The 13,938-nt window shown below is 51.5% G+C and overlaps 2 protein-coding genes across 2 annotated transcripts in view; one reads left to right on the plus strand and one right to left on the minus strand.

The window, feature by feature from the left end:
• C8H8orf74 (chromosome 8 C8orf74 homolog) overlaps positions 1 to 5,836 on the plus strand; it is a 28,358-nt gene extending 22,522 nt beyond the window's left edge. Inside the window, exons 3-4 of the mRNA XM_016959084.4 lie at positions 2,850 to 3,256; positions 5,481 to 5,836. Coding sequence (XP_016814573.4) covers positions 2,850 to 3,256; positions 5,481 to 5,717 — 644 coding nt within the window. The 3' untranslated portion in view covers positions 5,718 to 5,836. The remainder of the gene's footprint in view (positions 1 to 2,849; positions 3,257 to 5,480) is intronic.
• A 3,157-nt stretch (positions 5,837 to 8,993) lies between these two features.
• Positions 8,994 to 13,938, minus strand: part of PINX1 (PIN2 (TERF1) interacting telomerase inhibitor 1) — a 139,268-nt gene continuing 134,323 nt past the window's right edge. Inside the window, exon 7 of the mRNA XM_054656525.2 lies at positions 8,994 to 9,241. Coding sequence (XP_054512500.1) covers positions 9,134 to 9,241 — 108 coding nt within the window. The 3' untranslated portion in view covers positions 8,994 to 9,133. The remainder of the gene's footprint in view (positions 9,242 to 13,938) is intronic.

Here is a 13,938-nt window from a genome sequence, read left to right on the forward strand (position 1 = left end):
ATGGATGGATGGATGGATGGGTGGATGGATGGGTGGGTGGATGGATGGGTGGGTGGAAGGATGGATGGATGGATGGATGGATGGGTGGATGGATGGGTGGGTGGAAGGATGGACAGATGGATGGATGGATGGATGGGTGGATGGATGGGTGGGTGGAAGGATGGACGGATGGATGGATGGATGGATGGGTGGATGGATGGGTGGGTGGAAGGATGGACGGATGGATGGATGGATGGATGGATGGATAAGTGGAAGGATGATGGATGAATGGATGGATAGGTGGGTGAAAGAATGGATGAATGGAAAGATGGACAGAGATGAAGGAAGGAAGGAATAGAGGGAAGGCTGGATGGTGGAGCGGAAAGGGGAAGGGAGATACTTTTCTTGCAAAGGTAGAAATAAATTCTTTCTACAGCATTTATTGATTGCTGGCTTGTATTAGGCTCTGTACGAAGCTGGACATCTTACCCCATTTGACCCTTCCAACAAGCCTGTGAAGTCAGTATCACTCTTCTGAATTTTACATTTGAGAGAAAAAGGCCCGTGTCATATCTAAGAGAGACCGAGTATCTCAGACCTCCAAACCCAGTACCCTCCCGAGAGGAGTGTAACCCTTGGGCTCCAAGCCTGCTGGTTTGCCATGACAGAAAGGAGAAGTACAGCCTCCAGTCTGTGATTCTGCATAATGGAGCAGTCCCTCCTTCCCTCCCCCAGGAGGCTGAGATTGCCAGAATCCAGGCGTCACTCCCAGCACATCCTAACATGGCTCCAAGTGGAGTGGTGCCCCTTTTGCTAATATTTCCCCAAGACCATGATGTCTCCACCCTCTGGGTATTTTGGGGAGATTCAAGGTGAATATTTCCATACAGAGCAAGACAGCCTCAGTGACCAGCCAAGAGGAAACATGAAGGGAATGGGGGGTGGGGAGACTTCAAAACAACCTCGTGGGCAAGACTGAGACAGTCCCTGCTGAAGGGGCATGAACCACTCTAGCTGGGGGTGGGGAAACCGCATAGGGCCCCATGGAGGGCTCACATGAAGGAAGAGAAAAGGAAGGAGTCTGTGGACAAGCCAGGTCCCCTACTTCGGGGAAAAGCCCGGCTCCTTGCCTACAGCATGTTACTTTCATTGTCGACAGAAGGAACTGTGGAATTCTCCAAAGCACATGATCTGGTGGGTGCCTGGCCCAAGCCCTCATTCTTCAGAGGGGGACACTGATTCATGGAGCAGAAGAGGCTTGGCCAAGTCCACAGTACACTTCTAGGACTGTGTCTGTGAGAACCCAGGTCTCCATGCCAGGGCCATGCTCTTCTGCTGCCCTTGACTTGCCTATCTCTCTGCCTGGTGTCTGCTCATTTGCTCACCAGGGTAGGCATGTAATTCAGTCATGACCCTTCATGAACCAACTCCTCTGTCAAGACCCAAGCAGATGATGGGAGAGCCCTGCCTCTGACCACTGTGCTAAGCACCTGAAAGAGTCGTGAGCAGGAGGAGTGAAGGGGAGAGGAGGAGAGAAGTGGGGAGATGGGTCACCCCCACAAGGAGCACTGCCCTTGGTGCTGCCCTCAGAGCCAATCCTTTACATGGGGTAAATAATATTTTCCCAACTCTGCAACATGAGCCACCAGCACAGCAGTTGCCTGGGCATCAATCAATCACCGCCTGCTCCACTCTTTTTTTTTCTTTTCTTTTTCTTTTCTTTTTTTTTTTTTTTGAGATGGAGTCTTGCTCTGTTTCCCAGGCTGAAGTGCAGTGGCACGATCTCAGCTCACTGCAACCTCCACCTCCTGGGTTCAAGCAATTCTCCTGCCTCAGCCTCCCAAGTAGCTGGGATTACAGGCACCTGCCACTATACTCAGCTAATATTTGTATTTCTAGTAGAGACGGGGTTTTGCCATGTTGGCCAAGCTGGTCTCGAACTCCTCACCTCAAGTGATATACAGGCCTCAGCCTCCCAAAGTGGTGGGATTACAGGTGTGAGCCATCACGCCCCACTGCCTCCTACTCCACTCTTACGGGAATTCCTTTTCTACATTCTCATCTCCTTCCTAAAGAGTTAGAAGTAGAAACAAGATAAAGCACAGCAAAAGTAACTCTTTAAAACAGGCATCAAAAGACACAATACTGGCCAGGTGTGGTGGTTCACTCTTGTAATCCCACCACTTTGGGAGGCCACGGTGGGAGGATCGCTTATGCCCAGGAGTTCGAAAAAAAAAAAAAAAAAAGACAAAACACTGGTAATGATAATGTGATTATACTGAGATCATATAATCACATTTACATGATTATACTGGGGTAATCATGTAAGAAAAAAATGGGATAAGTGTAAGTTACTGCAAGTAAAAAAAGAAACGTGGTACACTCGATACCTTTCAAAAGCTAATGCATGGTAATAAGAATTGCAGTTAGGGCCGGCATGGTGGCTCACATCTGTAATTCCAGTACTTTAGGAGGCCGAGGCAGGAGGATCGCTTGAGCTCAGGAGTTCAGCCTGGGCAAAATAGTGATAACCTCATCTCCACAAAACATAAACAAAATTAGTCAAGTTTGGTAGCAGGTACCTGTAGTCCCAGCTACACAGGAGGCTGAGGCAGGGGGATTTCTTGAGCCTGGAAGTTGGCGGCTGCAGCGAGCTGCAGCTGCAGTGAGCTACGATTGCACCACTGCACTCCAGCCTGGGTGAGAGTTAGACCCCGTCTCAAAAAAATAAATAGAAATAAATAATTTTTTAAAATGCCGTGGGGACACGGGCTCTGTGACCAGGCTGTCGGGGTGCAGAGCCCACATCCACTGCCTGGCAGGGCAGCTCTGTCCCACTCCCACTCTGTTCTTGGCCCCTGTGCCCACAGGCTGCTCCATTACTGAGGCTGTGACGATCCTGGGGAACAAGCTTAGAGATTACCGGGGCCATTTCAACACCACCCACCTGCTGGCCCTCTGTGACTACTTCCACCACACCTTCATCCGCCACTACAAACTCTACCAGTATGTCCTGGGCCAGGACCAGCAGGTCGACCTGACCGTTGCCCACCTGGAGGTGTGCATGCCACCCCAGCCCCTCCCGCTGGCCGAGGGCATGGACAGGGACTTGTGGATCCACGAGCAGCAGGTGGCCACACTGACGGAGGCCGAGGCACAGAAGCGCGCCGACGTGCTGCTCCTGAAAGAGGCGCTGCGCCTGGAGCGGGAGAACTCGCTGCAGAAGGCCTTCGCTGCCGCCGCGCCTGCGCAGCCCGGCCAGGTCCTGGAGAGACAGGTGAGGCTCTGCCCCCCTGCCGTGGGTGGGCACCTGGGCCTGCAGAGACACCAGCCAGGGTTGGAGTCACTGCAGATGGGAGCTCCTCAGTGGCACACAGGGGAGGGGGAGAGATGCAGGGAGGAATCAAGAGTCTACCACGGGCTTCGCGGTAGACTAAAGGTAGATATTCATGTCCCTATTTTAGTGATGAGATGACTGAGGCTCAGAGAACTTTTCAACTCGCCAAGGTCACCAAGCTAGCATGTGGTAGAGTTCACATTTGGACTGAGGCCTGGCTGACCCTGAAGTCTAAGTTCCTTCCTCTGTGTCATTGCTCAGTGACAGATTCCACCAAGAGAGGCAGGAAAAAGACTCCAGCTTTGGAACTGCTGCAGATTATCCAGAGCTGGCATGCCCCTAGGCTGGGGGAGAAGATGGAGGAGGCAGGGACATGGGGACAGCTTGGGGAGGGTCATGTGACCATGGAGACAAAGGCTGGAGCTGGGGCCCAGGGAAGACTTAGGAGGATCCGGTGCCTGGATCTCAGACTTTGGGCTGCCCTCTTGGAGGTTCTGCCAGACCACCGGGGCTCTAGCTACCAGCATTTCCCACGACCAGCTCTTCAATGACCGTGACGACCCCAGCCTCAGGGTAGCTGACTTCTTGAGGGCCTGGCCAAGCCTACATTAGTTTCTTAGCTATACATAGGCACTGAAGTCATCATTGTTGCATCATCTTTGAACATACTTTGAGAGACAAGTATGTGCATGTGTGTGTGTATGTATGTGCCTCTGTTTCAGGCATTGGAGTGGGGGAGTTGCAGGGCCTGTGAGTTCCAAGGGATTTTGGTTTCTGAATCATCAGCTGAAGAGCAAATGGCCCTGGGAAGTATTCCTTTAGGGTTACACACACACACACACCACACACACACACACACACACACACACACACACACAGGAAAATCTCTAAAGAGCAATGAGCATAGCAGCCTGGATGGTGCTCATCCAAGGATAAATCTCCAGACAAATAGCACATCAGGGGGCCATGTGATCTTAGTTCACGAAGACATTCAATAAAGACCCAACAAAACCCATGCAACAGTCTATGTCTCTGGCCCCCTGCAGGGACCTTGCTCTAGCACACGGAGCAGGGTGGGGCATGGCCACAGTGGCCCCTACTGCCCTGCACTTCCCACAGCTGTTCCTGCCTGCTCCTCCCAGCTCGCCGCCCAGCCTCCAGCATGGCACTGCTGGCCCCTGCCTGGCGGAGCTGGTGAGCCAGAGCCCCCTACACTGTGTGCCCCAGCTATGCACCTGAGATGGGGCATTCAAGGGCATAGAACAAAAAACACCACGCATTCTCTTATAGCACAACCTTCCCCAATAATGTTGTTTTCTACAAAAACAACAAGAGGATATTCTGGGGCAAATGCACAATTTTGCATATCTTTTAAGTGAATACAAGATCTCAAAGAAATGCACTACAGCCAACCAGTTGCTTCCAGTGTGTCCCCTGACAATAGCTCCTCTGCTGTGTGGTTGCTCGGGCAGGGAACCTAGAGAAACACAGTTATGTGGTCCATGTATCCAGGCTCTGTGGGCTATAACTCTGATGGAGTTGACCAACAGGGTTTCCTGTTTAACATGATGGGTGGACAGTGGCTGCATTTCCATTCTTCCTATGGCTGGCTGGGTGGAGGACACACCCACTCTCTGAAGCAATTTCCCCTGTCCCCTCCCATGAAGCTACCACTAGAACTTTGAAAGGTGAGAATGAGGATGGTGGGGGCCCAGGGTATCCAGATGGAGCCTGCATTGACCAGGAAGTAGGGTCTTTAGGAAATACGGCACTGGCCGATGGGCCCAGAACAAATGACACACTCAAACAGCCTGGCCGTCACTCTAGGCCAGAAAAGAAAAGGGAGGGAGTGACTATTGGAATCCAAAAAGAGAGCTTTAGTTATAGGCAAGGGCTGAGGGACAGGGAATGTGACTACCCATAGTCCGTGGCCATGGCCAGGCCACAGCCAGTCAGAAGATGAGGACCTCCCCACCCTCAGACCTCCTGCCCCTAGTTGGCTGAAGTCAACCAGAAGCCAGAGATCAAGGCAACCACGGCCCGTGGGCAGGGTGAGACGGGTGGACAGTGGACACATTCTCGTACCTGCAACAGGGACTGAGTTGAGAACTGGATCCGGCGAGGCTCCCCAGCCCTGCTCATCGGCCTTCCCCTTTCCTTCCAGGAGTTGGAGAGCCTCGTCTGCCAGGCAGTCCACACCCAGATGGAGCTCCTGCAGGAGCTGCTGCAGCGCCAGATCCAGAACACATTCGCCATCTTGGACCTGAAGCTTCAGAAGAAGACTCTGAACCTCAACGCCCCCACCCCTATCCCGACCCCCATCACCAGCCACACAGGCCAGGAGGAAGCCCTGAAGCCCCAAAGAGCGAGCAAAGGAAAGAAAACGAAGGCAAGGAAGTAGAAGGTCCCGACTGCCACATGAGACTGACTGGGAACCAGCCACCCATAGCCATGAGCCTTGCGGCACGGTGAGCTCAGCACCCACAGAGAGACTTCTCGTGATTAAAAGAAACAAACCCATGCCATCATCTGGTCTCTGTCTTGGAAACCACCTGCTACCACCTAAAATCCAATCCAAATTATTTCCTCTGAGTGACAAGAGATGGCTGTGGACCTCCGCTAAGCACAGAGCTTTGCTCTGGGGGTACTTTTCACATGCTGACAAGCCTGAGCTCCGCTGAAGATGGAGCCACCCATGGGGGCAAGCCAGTAAGAGTGAGGGTGCCCCACACACCAGCAAAGCCCTCTGCGGAATCCCATGCCATGTAAGGAGAATCTATCCTAGGATTCTTCCTCCTGACATTTCCACCACAGGCTTCACTGCATGCAGTCCAGCCCGCAGGTCTCCCACAAGAGGACCCAGAGCCATGTGCCCTCTAGAAAACTCTTCCTCCCAGGAGCATCTGCACTGTCTGGACTCAGGCAGGGGGCAGGTGCTGTCCCAGAGGTCGGAGACCTGGCCTGGAGCCCGCTTTGCCGTGGATCTGCTGTGTGATGCTGCCTGTGTCCCTTTCATCTCTGGGCCCCAGCTCTATCTTGTCAAGTAGAGGTGCTGTGGGATGGTGTCTCTGGTCCCTCTCTCACTAAGACGTCCTAGGAGAAAGACAAGGTGAGGTTTGCTATTCCCATGTGTCAAGGGTTTCAAGGTTCAAGGAGGAAAATAACCTACTCGAAGTCACACAGCAGAGAGCAGAAGCCTCCTGCTTCCGTGCTGTTTCCCAGGGGTGTCATGCCTCTCATGCAAACAGTGGCACACGTCCTGGAGCTGTTGGTTTGACAGGTGACTGTGGCTCTCAAAATCAGAACAGTGAGGGGGTCACCATGTACTGCCTCTTCCCAAGCCCGAGACTGCCCCTGCCCTGCTCTGCCACCTGCCTGCTGCACCCCTTGTGCCCAATAAGGCAGGCTCATGTCATTAGCTCATCCCGCCTAGCTCTCCTTTGCCACCTACTTTCTAGTTTGTGCCACCTGAGGTGTGCCTGGTGTCTGTGTTTCCAGGCAGAGTCAGCTGCCTTAGGGGGCTGGGGGTACTTAGCGAGGGTGCCCTGCAGAAGGAGCAGAGCAGCCCTCTGCAGCCCTGGCAGAGAAGTCCAGGACACAGGAGCCCCCAGTAGGTGAGGCAGCCTTGCTGGGAGCTGCACCTGAGACTCTCCTCCCATCTCACCCTGATGCCATGGCCAGGTGTGTTGATCCCCAAGAAACTTGATGAACTGCCTAATACCTCTTGGGACAGAGGAAGGAGGTTCTGGGAGTTTCTTAAATTTTTTATTTCTTCCTTCCTCTTTCATTCCATAAACACATTTGAACAACTATATCTACTGTATGGATGAAGCCATTATGGTCCTGAGGGAAGTGTGAGAGCTGCCATCGGATTCTGTCTAGGGCCTCACCAGGGTCCCAGAAACCCTCACAGCCAGCGTGGATGGGTGTACTCACATGTGCGTGTGGGAGCCGGTAGAGGGGCAAGTGGGTACAGCTTCTACCCAAGCCATGTGCCAGAGACCCACTCCTGGCTGACTTCCACATGACTTCCATGACTATTTGGTGGCATTTGTTCAAGGATAAGCAGAGGAGGCCTGGGGGCCTGGCATCATCTGAGGGACAAGGTTGGAGGAGAGGACAGGCCCAGCTGGATCTCGAGGCCTTCCAAACCCACAGGTGAACGAAGTGGCCTTGGGAAGAATTGCATTTCAGGTGACGGAGTCCTGAGCCAGTGTGAGAAGCCGCCCTCCTCCCTCAGCCCCCACTGGCATCTGCAGGAGTCCCGGGTGTGGTGCATGATAGACATATATTTTCTGTGTAGCTGAGCTGTATTAATGAAGGGGTCAGGAGGAGTTGGGAGAGTCACAGGGTCAGAAATGTGGAGGGAAGCCACAGCAGCGAGTGGAAGAAAGGTCTCGGGCCTCGAGCCTCATCCTCCATGGAAGTCAAAACTGGGCTTTCTGTCTCAAGCTAAGAATAGCAAATGGGTGGTCCCACGGGAAAACTCCTCCTTCCCACCCACCTGAGGCAGCAGCAGGGAGCACCCTCTTACAGCAGACACACTGGCTAGACACCGAGACAACTGTGGGACTTCCCACCCATGCCCCCTACTCATGCAAGGCCTAAACTCTCACACCACCCAGAAGTGGAGACCCCCAAACTGAGAAACTGTCCTCAAATCCATCTGAAACTGGAATACCTGCTAGAGCCTGTGGATAAAGGGACCATACGTTCTGCATTGTCTGGGTCTGTCCTGGGTGACTCCTGTTATCCCAGTGTTGGGCCTGCTTTGGCGTGCACCCCAGCTTTGCATTGTTTAGTGGAGCTCACTGAAGACTTGCTCTAAAAGAAGCTGGGGGAGGCAGGTAGCTCCCCACCTGTGCTTCAGCTCCTGCCATGACTGCATCTTATGGTGTGGGACTCTCCTGGTGCGTAGGAACATGGGGTGTGCAGTGAGCAAGTTCTCACCTACACTTGAGGCTGCAACTGGAAGAGGCAGAGCGCTGACCTGCCTCTCCCTCCCAACACTCTCCTGACTCAGTGGAACCCTTCAAATACAGCACCCGGGCCATTCCTGAGGCACTGAAATGCAGGCAGACACAAGTAACTGAGGAGAGCCAGCTCTTCCTGTGATGGTAGTACTGAGAGAAGGACGCGGCACCTCTGCTCCCACCAACTGCTCAGTGCCTCAGCCACTTGCACAACCGCAAGATGCATGAAGCCACCAGGCTCTGGGGTCAGTGGGAAAAGTGAGAGACAAGCCACGCACATAGGCAGTATGTCCAGGAGCTGGGAGGAAGAAGAGTTCACGGAGGGGAGTCCCCATGGCCTTGCTGCATTGACTTTGCCACTTACCACGCGCTACAAAGCTACAGCGATTTAGTTATCTTATTGTTTGCCACTGCGTTTTCATTTTTCAATAAACCCTTTTGGTAGCAATGAACTCAACAAAAAAGGAAAGTGCCTGAGTAATGAAAATGTAAATATATTAACTTTCTCTTTTTTAAGAAAGTTAATGACGAAACTGTAACATGCACAAAGTTGTTCTCTGCATCTACCATCTGCCAGGAACCACAGCAATGCCACCGACTACCAAGAAATCTGCTCAAAAAGCGTCAGCAGCTACCCCAAAGGTTCATAGGAACTTTAAGAAGCCTATCCAGGCCAGGCGTGGTGGCTTGTGCCTGTAATCCTAGCACTTTGGGAGGCTGAGGCGGGTGGATCACCTGAGGTCAGGAGTTCGAGATCAACCTGGCCAACATGGCAAAACCCTGTCTCTACTAAAAATACAAAAATTAGCCAGGCTTGATGGAGCGTGCCTGTAGTCCCAGCTTCTCAGGAGGCTGAGGCAGGAGAATCACTTGAGGCCGGGAGGTGGAGGTTGCAGTGAGCCAAGATTGCACCATTGCACTCCAGTGCCTGGGTGACAGAGCAAGACACCACCTAAAAAAAAAAAAAAAAAAAAAAAAAAAGTTAAGAAGAAGAAGCCTGTCCAGAATCTGGAATCCACAATTTAACATGCACAGGGGCAACTGAGCAGGTGGCAGTTTAAAATCGAGCTTGCTCTGTATTCTAAGTTTTCTTATATGCAAGCTGAAAATAAAGCAGTGGTCATTCACTGGATAGCATCTCAGTAGAATTTCACATAACATATGGTGAAACAATGCCAGTTTTAGCGTCACCAGATGCATCAATTGAAACATCAAACAATTCCAATAATGGTTCACTTTATTCATCCAATTCTGGCAAAGTAAAGCTTTTGAGAATTCATTCTGGTGCAGATGAAACACCTCTCGCTACTGCAAATACTATTTGAACTTCACTTAAAACGTTCAACATTAAAAAGTACTCATTTTTAAGATGATTACACAAATATAAATGTTTGTAGATCTTAGCACCTTTGTCAAAGCAATGGTCTCACTAGTGTTTATAAACAACAGAACCTAAGGCACAGAAATGTATTTAGAATTGGCTCTTGGGCATACATTAAGTCATAACTGCACCCAGAGTATCAGAAACTGGAAGTGAGGATGGAGAGGGATGGAGAAGGCGCTGGGCGACCTGAAAGGGCAGAGTCAGGCTCCTTCTGTCAAGACACTGAGGCTCACAGACAGTTGATGTTCATTTCACCAACATTAATTGACCAGTTATCTGTACGAGAGGCTGTCAGGCACGGAGGACCCGGCGGTAAACAAGCCAGACAAGGTCCTCGCTTTTGAGGAGCTCACGTTTTAATGCAGGACGCTAACAAGCAATTGAACATAAGCAGTACTTGGGAACAGGGATGGGTGCTGTGAAGTCCAGAAGCAGGTATCTAACTCAAGTAACTCTGGAGTGTCAGAAACCTCACTGTCAACGCTATTCCACAGACATGTAGAAAGTGCCTACTGCATGTCAGATACTGGGATGGGTCACATATGTAAGGACACAGAAAAGACACATCAGTGCCCTAGAGGAGTAGGGGCAGCCTGGTGTTTCTGATGCGGGCTCCCGGCCACAGTGCGTCCCCTGGCCACAGGGTGAGCCTTCCCCCAAGTGGACCAATCATCGTGCTCCACTGCCCTGGGCCACAGTGATTGGAGCAGTCATGGGCACATGGCCCAAAATGGACCAATCAAAGTATCCCATCCTCAACCCACCCACCACACCCCCAGCCAGGATGAGTGATTCTGGGGGGTTTCTTTGTACAGCTGCTGGGGTTCTCTTCCTTTTGGTTGTGAAGCTCTAAGGAGTGCAGGAGGCCAGAGCAGCCTGTAGCTGCGATACCAGCATTGAGAGAAAGAAGCCAACAGGCAAAGGGAAGCAAAAGAGAGGAGAGATTGATTGAGAGATTGCTTCCTTAATCCAGTAGCCCTGGAGGCAGCTCCACCCGTCTTCCAGCGTTTGGTTGTGGGAGCCGATGCGCACATACCCAGTATTTGACTGAGGTCAGTGAGACAGGCAGGGCAGAGAATGCTTCAACCATGACAGACAAGGAAACTGAGGCTCAGACAGGTGGAAGGATTGCTCAAGGTCACTTGACTAATAGTGGGAGAACCCCAGACAGAAGCACATCTTTTACCCCCAGATGAGGGCTCTTGCCCCATCCACTGCCTCCAAGGACACAGGCCCTGGGCAAGTCCGTCACCCTGCCCACCTGTGTAATGGCCCCTGGGTACGAGCTACCCTTTTGTTCTGGACTCCGAGGGAGACCACAGTGTCCACTCTTGGATGGAAAGCTATTCCGGACTCAGAAGCAGAACTTCTCTGAGAACTTGCACACGAAAAGTCAAATGAGGAATTTGAGCAAAACAAAACAGAAGTTAACCATCCTTATAGTGCCCTCTTCAGAAAGTGCCTGCCCCAACAGCAGTGTCCTCTGACTTGGCTCAGGAGGGCATCGGCCTTACTAAAATGCACTGAGTCCGACTCTCACCCATGAACATTTTATCATGCGCGTGCCTCATGGTGTTGCTTAAGATGTGTCCCCCAGAGAACTCAGAGGGCTTTCTGGCGCTTCCCGTTAAGCGCTTTTCTACCTACTCAAAAGGCTGAGAGAACACAGGTTTTTCCCAGGGCCCAGATTTTTGAAATGAGAACCAAGGTAACCCTGTGTCCTTCCTGCTTAATATTCTAGGAACATGGCTCCCAGCACCTGGGAACCGAAACAGGTTTCTAAACCTAATCCAAACCTCCAATACCATGAGGCTGTGTTATCCAGGCCCCATAATTTCAGAAGTGTTTCTCAGGAGGCTGGCCTTGCTGTGGGTTTCAGGTTTCCAGCAGAATCTGGAAATTCACCTCCCTTGACCCACAAAGTTGAGGAAGTGGCGCTGCCCAGGGCTTCTCAAGTCAGCCAGCCTGAGCGTATTTTTCCCGAGGACTCCAAATGCCTCAGATGTTGATGTGAATGGGTTTAGACTAGACAGGTAGACAAAGGCTTTGGAACTTTTCTAGGAAAAGAACAGAGCTCTAGGTAAAAGTTGGCTGGCGCTGCCCAGGACTCTGCAGGAAGCACTAACCGGCCAGTGGCAACTGCCTCCAGGACAGTACCAGCCAGGCGTCGTGGGTGTCCTGGGGATACTCACATTCAGACTCTGAACGTGGTGGTGGGAACTCACTGCCCAGAAGGAACCCCTGCCTTCAGACTCAGCCAGTTATAGCCAGGTGGCTTCATGTGCAGAGCAGAAACCTGAGTCTGCAAGCTCTTCAAAGGTCCCTGTCACCCCCAACCCCTCTGTGAGTCACCTCCTACCTTCTTGGCCTCACCTCTGATTCCAGCCAAGGTCAGAGAAAACTGTTCCACATAGGTTCCTCCCACTGCATATGGCCAGCACTCATCTGAGGTCTATGCCAAATGTCTGCTGCTTCCTCTCCTGTGACTTCTTTGATGTCATAGCATGGGGCACCATCAGGAGCCAACATGGCGTCTTCTCCTGCACATCCTGGGGGTGCAGGGAGCTTAGCATTCCATAGAATGACCCAGCCAATGGGAGGTGGGAGCCCGTGACCAACTGCTCCTCCCTTTCTCCCTCAGGGGGACATTTTTTTTTTTTTTTTTTAATACAAGGTGTTGCTCTATTGCCCAGGCTGGAGTGCACTGGCACGAGATCACAGCTCACTGCAGCCTCGACCTCCCAGGACTTAAGCTATCCTCCCAGCTCAGCCTCCCAAGTAGCTGGGACTACAGCCTTGATTTTCCTCCAAATGTGCCTCTCCATGTGGCTGCTTGGGCTTCCTTACAACATGGCAGTTGGGTTCTAAGAAGGAGGAAACAAAAGCTGACAGTTCTCTGAAAAGGGGAACTGTGTCTGAAGGTAGGGGTTCCTTCTGGACAGTGAGTTCCCACCTCCCAGCTAATTTTTTGCATTTTTTTTTGTAAATACAGGGTCTCACTTTGTTGCCCAGGCTGGTCTCAAGTTCCTGGGCTCAAGTGATCCTCCTGCCTCAGCCTTCTAGAGTGCTGGGATTACAAGTGTGAGCTACCACACCCCACTAGGGGGACAATTCTGAGCTATAGCTCTATGTTCCTCAAAAGGTCCCAGAGAGACCAAGTCCCAGTCAATCACAGTGGTGGACCACTCAGGGATACTACACCTTATATTAGCTTTTCCTTCTTCTCTGTCTTTCTGTCTTTGGTCCTCATTCCTGCTACTGCTGGATCACTTCCCAAAGAAACTCTACACTATAAGTAAACCTGTGTCTTGGGTTCTGTTTTTGAGGAGGAACCTAGGCTAAGACACGGGACTTCATCTTTGTGTTCCCATATGCCAGCATGAGCTCTGTCTGTGTTAGTTACTTATTGCTGCATACCAAACTGTCCTAGAACTGGGTGGTTTAAAACAACAATCACAGTCAGACATGGTGGCTCATTCCTGCAATCCCAGCACTTTGGGAGGCCAAGGCAGGGGGAACACCTGAGGTCAGGAGTTTGAGACCAGCCTGGTCAACATGATGAAACCCTGTCTCTACCAAAAATATAAGAATTTGCTGGGCGCGGTGGTATGTGCCTGTAATCCCAGCTACTCAGGAGCCTGAGGCAGGAGAATCACTTGAACCCAGGAGGCAGAGGTTGCAGTGAGCAAGATGGTGCTACTGCACTCCAGCCTGGGCAGCAAGAGTGAAACTCCTTCTCAAAAAATAATAATAATAAATAAAACAACAATCACAATTTTGCAATTTGGGCAGGGTTCATGTGAACAGCTCATTTCTGCTCTACATGCCATCGGCTAGGGCAGCCCAAAGGGGGCTGAAAGACCCACTTCCAAGATAGTTGGCCTCTGTGGTGGCAAGTTGATGCTGGTTGTTGACAGACACTGTTGATGGGGAGCCTTGATTCCCTCCCACATGGGCCTCTCCATGTGGCTGCCTGGGGCTTCCTCACAACATGGCAGTTGGGTTCTAAGAAGGAGGAAACGGAAGCTGACAGTTTCCTGAAAAGGGTCAGAACAGGCAGAGCATCAATTCAAAGCAGTTTAAGGCCTGGCCCAGAGGAAAGAGAGTAGGAAAATAAGACACACCTCTCAGCTCAGGGAGTGACAAGCCATTTTCAGCCATTCTTAACCTGCCACACTGGCACAGAACACTACATTAATGAAGACTTGAATAAACAACTAAGTAGAGAAATCAATTAATTAATGCAGCCAGCCATTACTCAACGG

Source organism: Pan troglodytes, chromosome 7 (genome assembly GCF_028858775.2).
Source record: "Pan troglodytes isolate AG18354 chromosome 7, NHGRI_mPanTro3-v2.0_pri, whole genome shotgun sequence".
Taxonomy (NCBI): Eukaryota; Metazoa; Chordata; class Mammalia; order Primates; family Hominidae; genus Pan; species Pan troglodytes.